Source organism: Gavialis gangeticus, unplaced genomic scaffold, assembly GCF_001723915.1.
Source record: "Gavialis gangeticus isolate Ggan-Ray unplaced genomic scaffold, GavGan_comp1, whole genome shotgun sequence".
In the NCBI taxonomy this organism is placed as follows: domain Eukaryota; kingdom Metazoa; phylum Chordata; order Crocodylia; family Gavialidae; genus Gavialis; species Gavialis gangeticus.
The window spans coordinates 8,564,986-8,578,160 of record NW_017729015.1 but is presented as its reverse complement, the minus strand read 5'-3'; the positions used below and the strand labels follow the sequence as shown (position 1 = coordinate 8,578,160).

Here is a 13,175-nt window from a genome sequence, read left to right as displayed (position 1 = left end):
TTTTTTTTTTTTTTTTTGCAAAAGCAATGCCTGCAGAGCCCTGCTCTCTTAGATGCCACACTGACAGGAGAATTTTTATTGTTGGGTTAAAGGGAGCAAAACTATCTTAGTGATCAATTGAGCATCCAACACCAGATTTTCAGCTTGATGGAAAAGTGCCTCCTAAACTACCTGTGATGGAAATGAGAGCCATCCCCAATAAGGCCAGTATGAGTATATGTGAATACATGGTCTCGTCTCTCAAGTTTACTAGGAATTTTGATATAGGAAGGACCAACAGCGTATGTTAGAGCTAATAACTTCCCTGACATACAGCATGGCTAAGTACAGACAGTGAAAAAGCCCAAGCAAGAATCAATTCCATCTAGGCAGCTTCCTCTAAGCTGCATAGATTGAACCGATAACCAACAGAACTAACATTCAGTTTTCAACTGGGAAAGGCAAGGGGAGGCCTGCACTGACCCAGGCCAGTAGACAGGGGATGCGAGGGGGAGAGAACACTACAGCAATCTCCCAGCCTGATGGCCATTGCAAGCCCAGCCAGGTGGGCCATCCCCAACTGGCTCCCCAGTACGTGCCCCCAACCCCCTGCCGTCACCCCACAGGGAATTAAGGAACCCCTGCCCAGTGCTGGCCCACTCTGGGGGAGCCTGCTCCTCAGCAGGTGTCCCCCAGCCTGGGTTCCTCAACCCAGGCAGCCCTGGGGAACCATTTCCTTCTCCCCCTTCCCAGCTGCCAATTGCTTCAGCCACTGCCACAGGAGGGAGGAGAAGTCCTCTGGACTGGATGCCTACCCATGCAACCCAGTATGGGGGCACCAGGGAGCCCTTGCCTTGCAGGGCTTCCCTTACCCCAGCCCAGGGCAGCCCCAGGAAGCTGAGGGGAATTCTTTCTCTCCTGAGCCCCACAGCTGCTTACCTTAGCCCCTGCAAGTCTCAGGGACACCTGAGGCAGCCTCAGGGAGTAGAGGAAAAGTCTCCCACTCCTCTGCAGCTGTCTTTGCCTCAGACTCACAGCAGCGGCAGAATTCCCCTTGGTTCCTCAGGGCTGAACGGCTAGGGGACCCCAGGCTGGGGTAAAGGAAGCCCCGAGGCACGGGTTCCCCAGTGCCTGCACCCCCCCACTCCTAGGGCCTTGGGAACTCCTTCACCCGCCCTCCACCATGGGGGCTTTCCCTTCCCCTAAGCTGTGTAGGCCTGGGCTAGAGGGAGTCTGGAGGTTCATTCCCTTGCCCCTCTCCCCCAATCATGGGCTGATGGATGCAGGCAGGAAGCAAGCTATGGAGCAGAGGGGCAGGGCTGTCCCTGCTCCACTGCAGCAGACAGCACAGGCCAGGGCAGCAAAGCATCCTGGGATGCTGGTGGACTGTGAGTTAACTTGAACCAGGAAGGGATCTGGGACAGAAGTTCCATAATCCAGTTTGACCTAAATCAGTTAAATCTGATACTACATCCCTCTAGGTTTATCTAAAATTAGTTTTGGCCATTTTGAAAGCAGTTTATGTACACTGAACTTCTGCTCTGTTACAGGTTTAAACCAGTTTCTGATTACTTAAAGTATTTTATGCCCAACTTCTGTCTCTGGTTCATCTGTCTTGTTAACACAGATTCCTCAGATCCGGAGTAAAATAATGGCATTTGACTTTCCAGGCAAGCAATAAGAGATCCATAGCTCTCTTCCCCAGATCAGAAGTTCTTTGTGAGGATGTATGAGAGTTATCTTATCATGTTCCCTCTCTGCTACATGGGAAAAAATAAAGCGAGTAGAACTAGTTGAGATCTGGTTCTCCTCAATCAAAGCAACGTTGTTTTGGTGTCATTCAAGTAATGCTGTGCTCCACTATAGAAGTGTATAGGTCCTGTCTCCACAGGGAATTCCAAGATTAACAAAGAAACCTTATAGATTCATAGATGTAGGGTCAGAAGGAACCTCAACAGTTCATCGAGTCCGACCCCCTGCCTAGGCAGAAAAGAGTGCTGGGATCAGATGACTCCAGCCAGATGCCTATCCTTATGTAGAGATATTCCATGGTAATTCCCAATACCACACCAGAAGAGAGTCCATCCTTACAGCCTGGTCTATTTTTAAGCACCTACTTTGGTCTTACTGAATAGCTATGCAACTTGAAGTCACCTAAGACAAGAAGATTGTCAGATACTTACACTAGACTAGTAGATGCCAACTTTTTTTGGCAGGCATGCCACAATTAAGCCCACACTCTCCCTGGGTACCACTCAAATCCTCTTTCCCTACTTATTCTGCTGCTCTTTCTGCTCTTTACCCAATGGCTCCTGCCCAATCCGCTACTCTGCTTTCTACTCCCTACCCTATCTTCTGTGCTCTCCACTCACTCCCCAATCTGCTACATGCCACATACAGAGGCTGTCCGTGCTATCTGTGGTATGCATGCTATGGGCTGGCTGCTCCTGCTTTAGACGTAATGTAAACTGGCAACAAGCTATTACCTACAGCAGGGGTGGACAAAATGCGGCCCGGGGGCTGAATGCGGCCTGCTGGGCCATTCTATCCGGCCCGCAGGGCCCCCCCAAAATTAAGAAAATTAATATTCATCTGCCCCTGGCTGCCCGTCATGTGGCCCTCGATGGCTTGCCAAAACTCAGGGCCCTACCCTGCAGCAGCCCTCTGCCCAAAAAAATTGCCTGCCCCTGACCTACGGTATCTCATGAACCCTAGAGGCAACAAAATTTGATGAATCACACTGGAGTCACACTGGTAACCAGACAGCCTGCAAAGGTTGGCTAGGTCTTCCACTGAACAATTTTAGGAGACGAGGAACCAAATCACTGAAGAAAAACAGATAATATGAGGAATCACAGAAAATTAGGAGTTGGATCCTTCAGCTGCAGATGTAAACCAGAGTTGCTGCTGTTGCCTAGTACTAGCAGGAGCCACCAAACATTCTGGAAATCTCATGGACCAGTAAGCATGTCTTTTTTCCTCCAGAAAAACTAACTGCACAGCTCCCAAGAGGACTAACTGCATAGCACATAACACAACTCTAGCAACTGATACAGTAGCAGCTGGATAAAAGTACTGAAATACTAGACTATGGCAGCATCCAAGTTCCTGTCATGGGGACTCCATTCTGTGGCATAGAGCTAAAGGAAGAGGTCCAATGCAAGCATATATGCATGCTCCAGGCCCAAAGCATAAGGACCAGATAAAGTGTTAGGGAATTAACTGTTCAGGTCCTTGTGCCACGAGATTCTAACATTGTCTGAGGCACATTTGGACACCAAGACATCCCAAAACACTGGGGATGTCTGCTGCCCCGAGGTGGTCCTGTGAACCGGTTGTTCCTACATGATCCCTGGCAGCAACATCCTCTGAGGTGAGCTGCTCCCTAGCACCAAGGAAAGCTGTTACCCTGGGGCTCCCTGGTACCACACCCATGAAGTGTTAGGTTGAACCAAGGCTGGGATAGCATTTAAATAAGATCCTCTGATTGAGGGCCTGTGACAGCACTTTGGGTTCACACCTTCAGTCCACACTCTTCAGCTAACAGGTCTCCCATTACTGTTGTCTGTAGGAACCAGGACACTTTAATGAAATAATTGTGGTGACCCAATTTCAAATTATCCCAAACAACAAGAGCCAGGCACATCACCTCAACTGGGGACAGGAACTTCAAAAGAGCTATGCCACAGCTGTAAAATTTAGAGTCAGGTAACAGCTCCTAGAAGACCAGAGGGACAAAAAAACCCCACCTGAAATGTTCCTAGGTCTTGATGTACCTTTGTTTGGGAGAATACTCAGCAGTGCTGTTCCTGAGTTGCATTATGGTGATTTCAAGCAGCTAATATTCTTAGGTCACTGACAGATGTTATATTAAATGTACAATGGGATCTGATGTGCAATCCCAACAATTGCACTTCCGGCCATGCCACATATGTACAGCTGGAGGTGTGATTGTGGGATCAGACCCTAATCATGCCATACTACCAGTACATAATAGCAGATCATGATCCCAGGCTCAGCTACACCAGCAAATAACAAGCTTGCCTCCTCTGCACTTCTCCAGCTGGGAGCCCTAATCGTTTGATCAGCCAAAGGAGTGTAGGGGAGCCAAGGGCTCCATGTGTCCCCATGGCTGAGAGCCCCAATCAGCTGACTGGGGCTCCCAGTCACAGGAGTGCATGGAACCCAAGCTCCCAGCTGTGGGACCACACGAGACCCAAGGGCTCTGAGGTACTCACTCCGCTGGGAGTCCTGACCAGCTGACCAGCACTCCCAGTCTGGGGAGGGCACAGGAGTCTTGAAGAGCTCCAGTGTGCTCCTGGAGGCTGGAAGTGCTGGCCACGCATTCAACGTAAGGTGTAATGGGAACCAACTGTAAAGATATTGCACATCTTTTGTGTCAATATTTAACTAGTTAATCACTTCTTAAACAATGTTTGTTAGAGGCCTTAAGAAATACGGCTGTTTCTCACATAATTCCTACTAACGATACAAATTTCAAGACTGAGGATCTCACACAAACAATGGACTAGACCCTAGTCCTGCTGTGCATGACAGAACTGATGAACAGCAGTTGCAAAGCCAGCTTAGTTGTTTACCGAACAATTTCCCCTACATAGGGAATCCCTGGTTGATGCAGTGCTGTGCCTTCCACTGCAGGCATACTCTAGAATAAGGTGTGAAGCCAGGGGAAAGAAGTCATGGCTGAAACAGCCATGCACTTCAGCAATCCCTGCCTGCATAAATGGCCATTTGGTGGGTGCTGCAAATAGACACAAGTTTGAACAGCCCCATCTGGCTCTGAGCAGGTACTTGCTGGATCCAAAGATGTAGCATGAAATTTTTGCAAAAAGAACACTTACCTTTTTCTTTTTTATAAAGGGCTTAAGGCCTTTGGATGAAGAATGTGAGATAAGAGCTAAGTATAATTAGGATGATATAGGAACTAAATTAATTCTAAATGTTTTAAATGTAGTTTACTTTAAAAGAGATAGCAGAAGTTATATCAGCAAGCACTGCGTTGTTACAATAAATACTGTATTTCTTCAAAGATGCAGTTCTAACATCCTGTTAAGAAGTGTGTAGTCCGTCCCTCATCAAAAAAAATCTCACCTTCAGAATTAGTGCCAGAGACAGCAGTAGTGTTGATAGCAGCAAGAGTCCAAGTGCCAGAATTCAGGCCGGCTGTGCTGGTATTTATTGCCGGGACAGAAAGAGATTTTATGGCTTCCGCTTCTACTTCAGTAATGATTTCTAGTGTTCCAAACTCACTTAAACGGAACTGTGGATAACAAGAGAAACCAAACAAATAAAGAAGGCTAGCAAACAAAACAGCAGCAGACAGGCTTGAAAGAAGAAATGACAGTGCATGAGATTCAACAAGAAGCAAGTAGATCCGAGACAAAAAGTGGAATTGGCAAGAGAAATGGATTTACATACAACACAGCATCACAAAAACATTCTTATTTTACCAGAAAATGCCACTCCAGTGATGAACAAACATACACATTATTGGTCCATGTGTATAGAGAAGTGACATTTATCCTAGTGTGCTTCAGATTTTTCCCTTTATGTAATTCAGATCTATGTTCATTTTAACAAACATGCAAGAGCAAGCTGTACATCAAAGGGAGTAGCAATTTAGCTGAATGCCTGTTCTGAATGTTCAGGGCTAATCTGCAACAAAGAAATAGACATTAAATGCTATTACTAAATACAGCAACCAAATTTAAAAAATTTCATAGAAAGTAGGAAGCTATCCATGTTCTTAGAAGAGGTTACTTACCAGGGATTGTAGTTCCTCGGGGAGGACTGTTCAAATGCTTGTAGAGGAGTCCTCCCCCTCATGCCACAAGGCTTTGAAAACCTTCTACAAATGGAGTCCCAGTTTGGACGGCATGAGCACTCCCTCAAGCAGTGTTAGGAATATACGAAGGCAGGCAGTTGTCAGCCCCTTCAGTTTCATCTACTAACCCCGAGTCCTACAGAGAGCGATCCTCCTAGAACGTGGGAACGCGCAAAGGAAACATTCTTGGAGTACAGATACTGGAAAGACTCCTCTCTTTCTTCTTTCATCAAGGTTGCCTCTCTCTATAATCCCTCTTTTGGGAGTTTAGCAAGCAAAATCTTCACTGAAAAGAGGCCCTAATATGAGGATGGATCAAAGATTCTGAAGAGGCATCCATCCTCAGAAAATACTTGTCCTTTGAAGCTCAAAGTGTAAATGTTCAGCATGCTGAATAATCCACGAAAGAGCTCTCTGAGACGGGGCCAACAGCTTGCATGGGTATATGACCTTGGGGAGGTGGAAGGGCACAAAACACATCATTGAAATGCATTTCCCTTAGACCAGGGATGTCAAAGATATGGCCCATGGGCTAGATTCCAGCCCGTAGAGCACTATCATCTCACCCATGTGATTTCTGACTGGCTTTGCACACTGCAGGCAGCACATGCAAGCCCCAGTCCCACATGCTGCACATGATATACAGGGCCAGCCTGAGGCATGCCCTACATGCAATGTGCGGGGCCAGTCTGGCCCTGCATGCTGGACCCAGCACGCAGACTGGTCTGTCGGTCTAATAGAGCCTGCAGCCCCAGAAAGCACTGCTTATCTAGCAAGTTGCTAAGTAGTGCCAGTAAATATGCAAAGATCACTAAACAAAAGAAGGATTTTTCCCTGACCAGGGATTAACTATCAAAATAAATACAAGCAGCCATTATTTGATTTCCACAACCTCTGCAATATGTAGATGGCTACTCCAAAAACAAGACCAACTGCCAGAATTTGCTGACATTTGCAAATTGTGAATAAAAAATCTGTAGTACACTAGCTTATTGGTTTTACATTCTTCCATTACACCCCCTTAAAAATCATGATCATTCTCCACCTAGCCTCTCCATACAAAGTTCAAAGTACTAGACCTATTCTCTCAGGCAGGTCTCCACCTTGCTCCTTTCCTCTTTTCCTCCATGTTCACAATATCTCAAGCCAAACTCCATCATCATCTTACAAAAGCCCTACCTTATGCTCTCTTACTTGATCTAAGGCCTATATTCTTCATAGCTCCAAACATACTGCAGTCTTTCTAAAAGAACCTCTGCCTCCTCTGCAATCCCAAAGTAACAGAGAGAACATTATTTTTATTTCAGTGAGAGCAAAAATAACACCCCCCAAAGAGATGGTAATTATATACGAGATTCTGATTGTGTTTTCTGTAAGGAGTCTTTGCATCAATTTAATGAGAGAACTGCCGCTTTTCTGAAAGGGCAGAACAGGAACAGTACAATGGATTGCAGATACTATAGGCTGAATCTTCCATAGAAATGCTTATAATAGTAACAGACCAGTATTATGAGCAAAAGGTCACGAGAAGAAGTTTCATCAGAGCTCTGATGCTCCATCAAAACCAGAGTTAACAACTGAAGAAAGGGAGGGCATTAAAGCAGTCTTCTATTAAGGAACTAGCTTTCTGAAGCACAAAGCTTTTTGTCCATAAATCACCAATTGTAATCCAGCCTAAGTCAGCAGTGATGGAAAGTGTTACCATGCAAAGGCAGTTCAATGGCTGACCCGAGGTCTCATGAACAAGTGTGGTTCAGTCCAGTTACTGCTGACCCCCACCAGAACAACTGTGACCACGGGGAATTTTGACTTGAGACTGAAGAATGACTAAGCCATGGAGCTGAACTCCACTCATCCCTGGAGGTGCTCCCTTCTGGCCTATGATGGGAAAGCTACTTCTGCTGCTGCCTGTGTTATATCTGCTCTGTAGGTGAAAAGAAGATTTTAATCTGCAGAAATGTCAATACAGCCTACTCATTAACACAAACTTCAGATGAAAATACAAAACTGAAAGCAATGTTCCTTTGCAAGGGGCAAAAATGGAACTACAAAAAATTAACTGGAAATGCGATACCGCTGACATACACAAGGGAGTTAAAGAGAGACAAATAAAAAGGGAACTGGACAGTGAAAAACAAGAAAAAAAATTTTTGAAGCATAATGCTGAAGTAGACATCTTGTAAACAGTTAATAACGCTCCATTTAAACTTTGATACCATGCCCAATAACAGCATTATTTGAGGTCTAATCCTTGTAAAATTATCAAATAAATATATATGGGTCCTTTCATCCTAAGAAATCTCACAATGCTGTAGACTCTACACTGTTACACAATAATCAATTAAATGCAGCCATCTCTAGAGAGGAACATTATTGCTGTTTTCAAGAACACAGCAATATTTCACAGGAGGTTTTCTTTGAGGAAGCAAAGATTAATGACTCCAATTGGAAAGTGCAAGGTTTTTAAAAACTAATAATCCAAACCACAACTTGAAAAACCACAGGTCTAGTAGGAACTCTATGGACTCGATTCTGTCATTCCACTTTTATGTCAGTGTAACTCCACTGATTTTAGGACGCTATGGGGATCCAAACATTTCAGACATGAGGTCACCCGAGCTCTTACCCTTTTGACTTCCTCAGTCACAGCACTGAAGAATTTTCACTGTAGTTTAAATTGAAGTTTGAAACTGATTAAAGGTTTTTTAAGACAGAGTAGTTGAGGAAAACATGAAAAAGACAGAAAAAAGACTAATGTTGTTATGAGTAGCCACTGATTTTGGATACCTAACATGAGCTGCTGGAATCGTACAGGTTCTCATCTCTAAAAATATCATATTCAGGTTGTCACTGTAGGTAGGTACCAAAAAACAAAAACCTGTAACAACTTTTGTAAATTTGGCCTAAATATTGGAAGTACAACTATTTTTCCAGTCATCTGTAAAAACACAGTCATCCCACTTACTTTCTTTTGTACATCAGATGTGAGAACATCAAGCTCTAAATTTTAATTGTTGTTTATCACAGTTATATTACAGAAACTTTCAACAAATAAGAAACATGTAGACAACTGACAAAAGCTGAGCCAATAATCACTGACACATGAGAGCAATCTAACCTACCGATACCAGTGAAAACAGTCCTTACTCATGCCATGTTGATTTTAATGGTATTTCTGGCCTGAATAAGGCACTGTTGAATTGGCAGGACCAGGCCATACACTTTTGTACAACAATGTAAGAATATTCTTAACTACGTCCTTGGAATGATCTTCAGAAGCTCTGAACAGGAGTCAAGAGAAGGAAAAAATGACTAAGCTTCCATAAATCTGACAAGGAATTTACCATTTGATCAGTAACTCCAACTTTGTTTTGTCACAACAATACCTGACATGAGATAATCATTTTAAAGCAAGACTTTTTTCTAACCAAAGAAAGAACGTTTACTATCGTACTGTATTATGGAAGGTATGACTTTCTTTTTTTTTACCCTGTTCCTTGGTTTCTTACTTGTATGTTGCTACCTGGCAAGGTAGCAATGCCGTCTTTCCAGTCTAAGGCACCCATTACATCGAAGTCTGCAGTCGAGTTGGTGGCAGGTTTTCTCTCCGAAACATTCTGTTCCATCTTTCAGCTTGGGCTTTTAGTTTTTTAAAAAAATGTTTAAAGAAAACTAGGGACTGGGGGAAAAAAAAAAGAGGCACAGAATCAACAGGCCTGCTGCTTACATTTCATGAAGGATTTAAGAGTGACGCTTATGATTCACATTGTTAATGGCTTTAAAAAGATAGGGAAAAAGGTCAACTTGCAATTTGCCCAGGCACTTTTAAGTATAGGTATTAAAATGCAATTCCAGGACAAAACAGTACAACAGAAAGTTGTGACACTCAGCCAGTTTGGATAAGTAGTTATTGTCAACTTTACAGAGCAAAATCCTGGTCTCTCTCAAATCAGTGGGAGCTTTGCCGCAGATGTTAATGGGTCCAGGATTTGGTTCCATGTTAACACATACATACGTACGCTTGCACACACACACCCAATCTTACAATATCCATCACAGTAGTATTTGCGTCCCGTAAACTTGGGCTGTGCAACTGGTGGCCCACGGGCTGCATGCAGTCCACAAGGGATTAATATGCAGTCCCTGGGTTCTCACCTGGCCACCACTCTCTCCGCTGCTCCAACTACAATAGCAGCCAGTCTTCAGATTCTCCCCTCCCTCTCCAGCTGCTGCCTCCTGCATTTGCCCCAGGGGGCAGGGCAGTGTGGCAACAGAGAGCTGAGGGTCAGTCTGGGGCCATGCCCAAGGGGAGCAGTGGAAATTGAGGCCACATGCCCCGAGTGGGAATTATGCCTGCATAGTACATCAGTGGATGAGGTGGTGCCCACGTAGGTGTGCAGTGCAGTGTGCGGGAGCATCCACATGACATACCTGGTGTAGCCTGCAAGGAGAGTGGCCCCCAAGGCCTTAGAAGTTGGACGGCTCTGCCCTATATAATTTTAAGAGCAGTATAATTTAACTCATGCTGGCATATCACACTGTACTGCTATGGAGCTCCTACAGTACTTACAGTCTAGGAACTACTTCACTGTAACATAAAATAAAAGCCTCCTGTAGAAGCGTTAGCTGAAAGCAATTTTGCTAGTTGAACTAAACGTATCTGATAATAATAAAATAGCACTTTACATACATTAACAATAAGTTACTTGTACCTTCTTATTGCCTTGCATATGTAACCTGAACAATTTGAATACTGAAAAATTAAAATTAGTTATGAAAACAATCGTATCTTTTTTTTGAAAGGACAGCTTTATTATTTTTTCTGTCATTTCTCATTGCTTTTTCATATATGCCCATGTTAAATTTAACCTGTAATGTGGAAACAGGTTTGAACTGCCTAAGTACAAATCGTACAAATCTCTCAATACAACTGATCATCTGCCTGTTAGGAAAAAAAATGTTTCAGCGGAAGGCAAAAGCTCACCTTTGAGGCAGGACAATTCTTGCTATACAAGCAATCGTGACTCTCCAAGATCAAGCGTCTTAAGGAGATCTGTATGTATAACTTGATGGGATGAGCTTTGGCAAATACTACTACCAACCACTTTCATTTAAAACTGAGTCCACTTCTGACATCAACGTGCAGGGTCTCACAATCTGATCATTTCCCTTAGGACTGATTTTCTCTTAGTTAATTAAAAAATTCCAGTGAGGACAACTCCAAAAGTCTGGCAAGATTAGCACCACATACATGAATTGTAATGTGTCAGGCTGATGAAAACAGGAATCAGTTAACTAAATTAATGGTCCAATTCTAGAAGATGTTAAGCACATTCCACTCCCACAGATTTCAACAAGAGTTACAATACCTAGGATCAGGCCCTTGAAGCCTCTAGTTAACGGCTGAGCAAAGACTCCATTAAGTTAACACAGAGATCAAAAGAATATAATGCTGCCATCTGCCAAGGCCATATGGATACAGGTATCCTTTAAGTCTTCTTTAATTTGATTCAGCCATTTCAAAAGACCTTCACAACAGCTACTATTTCATACAGACTTCTAAAGCTATAAAGCCTGTTTGTAGTCTACAGGTTCGATGCTAGTCCCTGCAAAGATAGAAAGTATTACTATAAGAGGTGTCATTTATCAAATTCACACTTTAAATATAAAGGATTTCTAACAACAGCTAATGCCCTCAAGCCTACACTGAGGATGTGATGCTCTAGCCAGAGGACAAGAATTTTAAACAGGGTCAAAGTTTACACTGATACATTTTTTGTTGGTGGTATCAAATTATCATTATTTAATTTGTTGATGAAGTGTTACCCCCTAAACCAAGCCAGAAACAGACAGCTGAATCTCCCAGAGTCCGTTTTCTATTCCAGTCACTAACAGTACGACCCACCTCTTCTGTGCCTCAGTCTGCCCTGTACTAAAATGTAAGGTAACAAATACAGACCTACCTCATACAAGGATTAATTATTGCTTGTTACAGACCTTTGCATCTAAAGCACTGTGCAAATGCTTGATGTTGTCCTCCGTTCCCCCCATTCCAATTTTAGCAGCCCAGTGCTGCATAATCCAGAACACTCTCAACAGTCAATGGGATTTGGGGGCCACAACAAAAAGCGTCTTTTAGGATTTGGTCTCAGGCCAGTAGCAGTGTTCTCACTGGAGTAGAGAGCTTTGAAGCCACTTAGCTTAAACTAACTCTTTCAAAGCTGTTCTATGTGAACTGTTTAAAACCAGACCACGCAAAGCATTAGAAAAAACACAATATATGGAATAATCTTGTACTTGCCAGCCGGGACTAGATAAAATAGGCCTTTTTCATCTCTACATTTTATAAATCTAGTTAAAAAAAAAACCTAGAAAAATATAATAAAGAAATTACTTTTCTTATAATGTTCCCTTTATAATCTATTATCAGTATAATCTATAATAAAACCAAGATAGCCTAATAAAAGGAAACAAAATGAGCAATTAAAAGGCTGCAGAAACCAACTAGAAAAATTAGAAAAAAAACTTTAGTCATAAGAACTTTTCCCATTTGCCCCAGTTTGTGATCGTTTTACTTTTAATTCAGAAACATTACAGTGCTAAAAGAATGAATGCCCTATAATTACAACTTACAATACAGAGAAGCTAGGATGAAAAATTTAGCTGCAAATAGTTAGGTCCGATTCATAAACTGACCAATAAATGAAATACTGGCAGACATAACAGAAGCACAGATTTTGCACTTTACTGGGGGGGGGGAGGAAGGGGGCGTAAAAAAGTCAACATTTTATCTTGTTTCTGCTCCTGATCCTCGATACTGTCTTGGGCGAGAATAGACAGCCAAGGACCTTCAAAGGTGCTGAGCATTTGTAACTTCCACTGTTTCCATTAATGGCAGTTAAGGGTGCTTATTGCCCCTGAAAATAAACCTAACTTCAAGCAAACAAGTTTGCAAATTTGGTATGTCTCATCCTATTCATGAAATGAAAATAAGTTAATACAAAGAGTTCTGGCAAAGCTGTTAGGCTTAGCTAATATTTGTTCTAAGTGCTTTACATACAAATCTATGTAAGGTCTAATTATACTTAGACCTTCTGGGAAAGGAGCCACTTTCAGCAAGTTCCAATTCACACGTTATTAACCTGATTCCTCACTACACAGGGATGTCCCTGTAGCTACACCAGTGTAAAACTGAAGCAGTGCAACGGGGAAATAGTTTCAAAGACTTCAAGTCAAGTAATTACAGTATAAAATTCTCAACCCCTCTGGCTAAGCTTCCATACAAGGGGAGGTAGAGTTCCACTGAAAAATACTGTGTCAAGAAAACCACCTGATATTCTGTTGTCCTGGG

At 43.0% G+C, this 13,175-nt stretch overlaps 1 protein-coding gene across 3 annotated transcripts in view; it reads right to left on the bottom strand.

The window, feature by feature from the left end:
* Positions 1-12,559, bottom strand: part of LOC109293988 (lethal(3)malignant brain tumor-like protein 4) — an 89,657-nt gene extending 77,098 nt beyond the window's left edge. For 2 of the 3 annotated variants that reach the window (XM_019512148.1, XM_019512149.1), the window contains exons 1-2: positions 9,334-10,605; positions 5,092-5,260 (exon numbers count right to left, since the gene is read on the bottom strand). In XM_019512148.1, the coding sequence (XP_019367693.1) occupies positions 5,092-5,260; positions 9,334-9,450 (286 nt within the window). In that variant the 5' untranslated portion in view covers positions 9,451-10,605. Of the gene's footprint in view, positions 1-5,091; positions 5,261-9,333 lie in introns of all 3 variants that reach the window. The other variant, XM_019512150.1, reaches the window with a different exon arrangement.
* Positions 12,560-13,175: the final 616 nt, after the last annotated feature.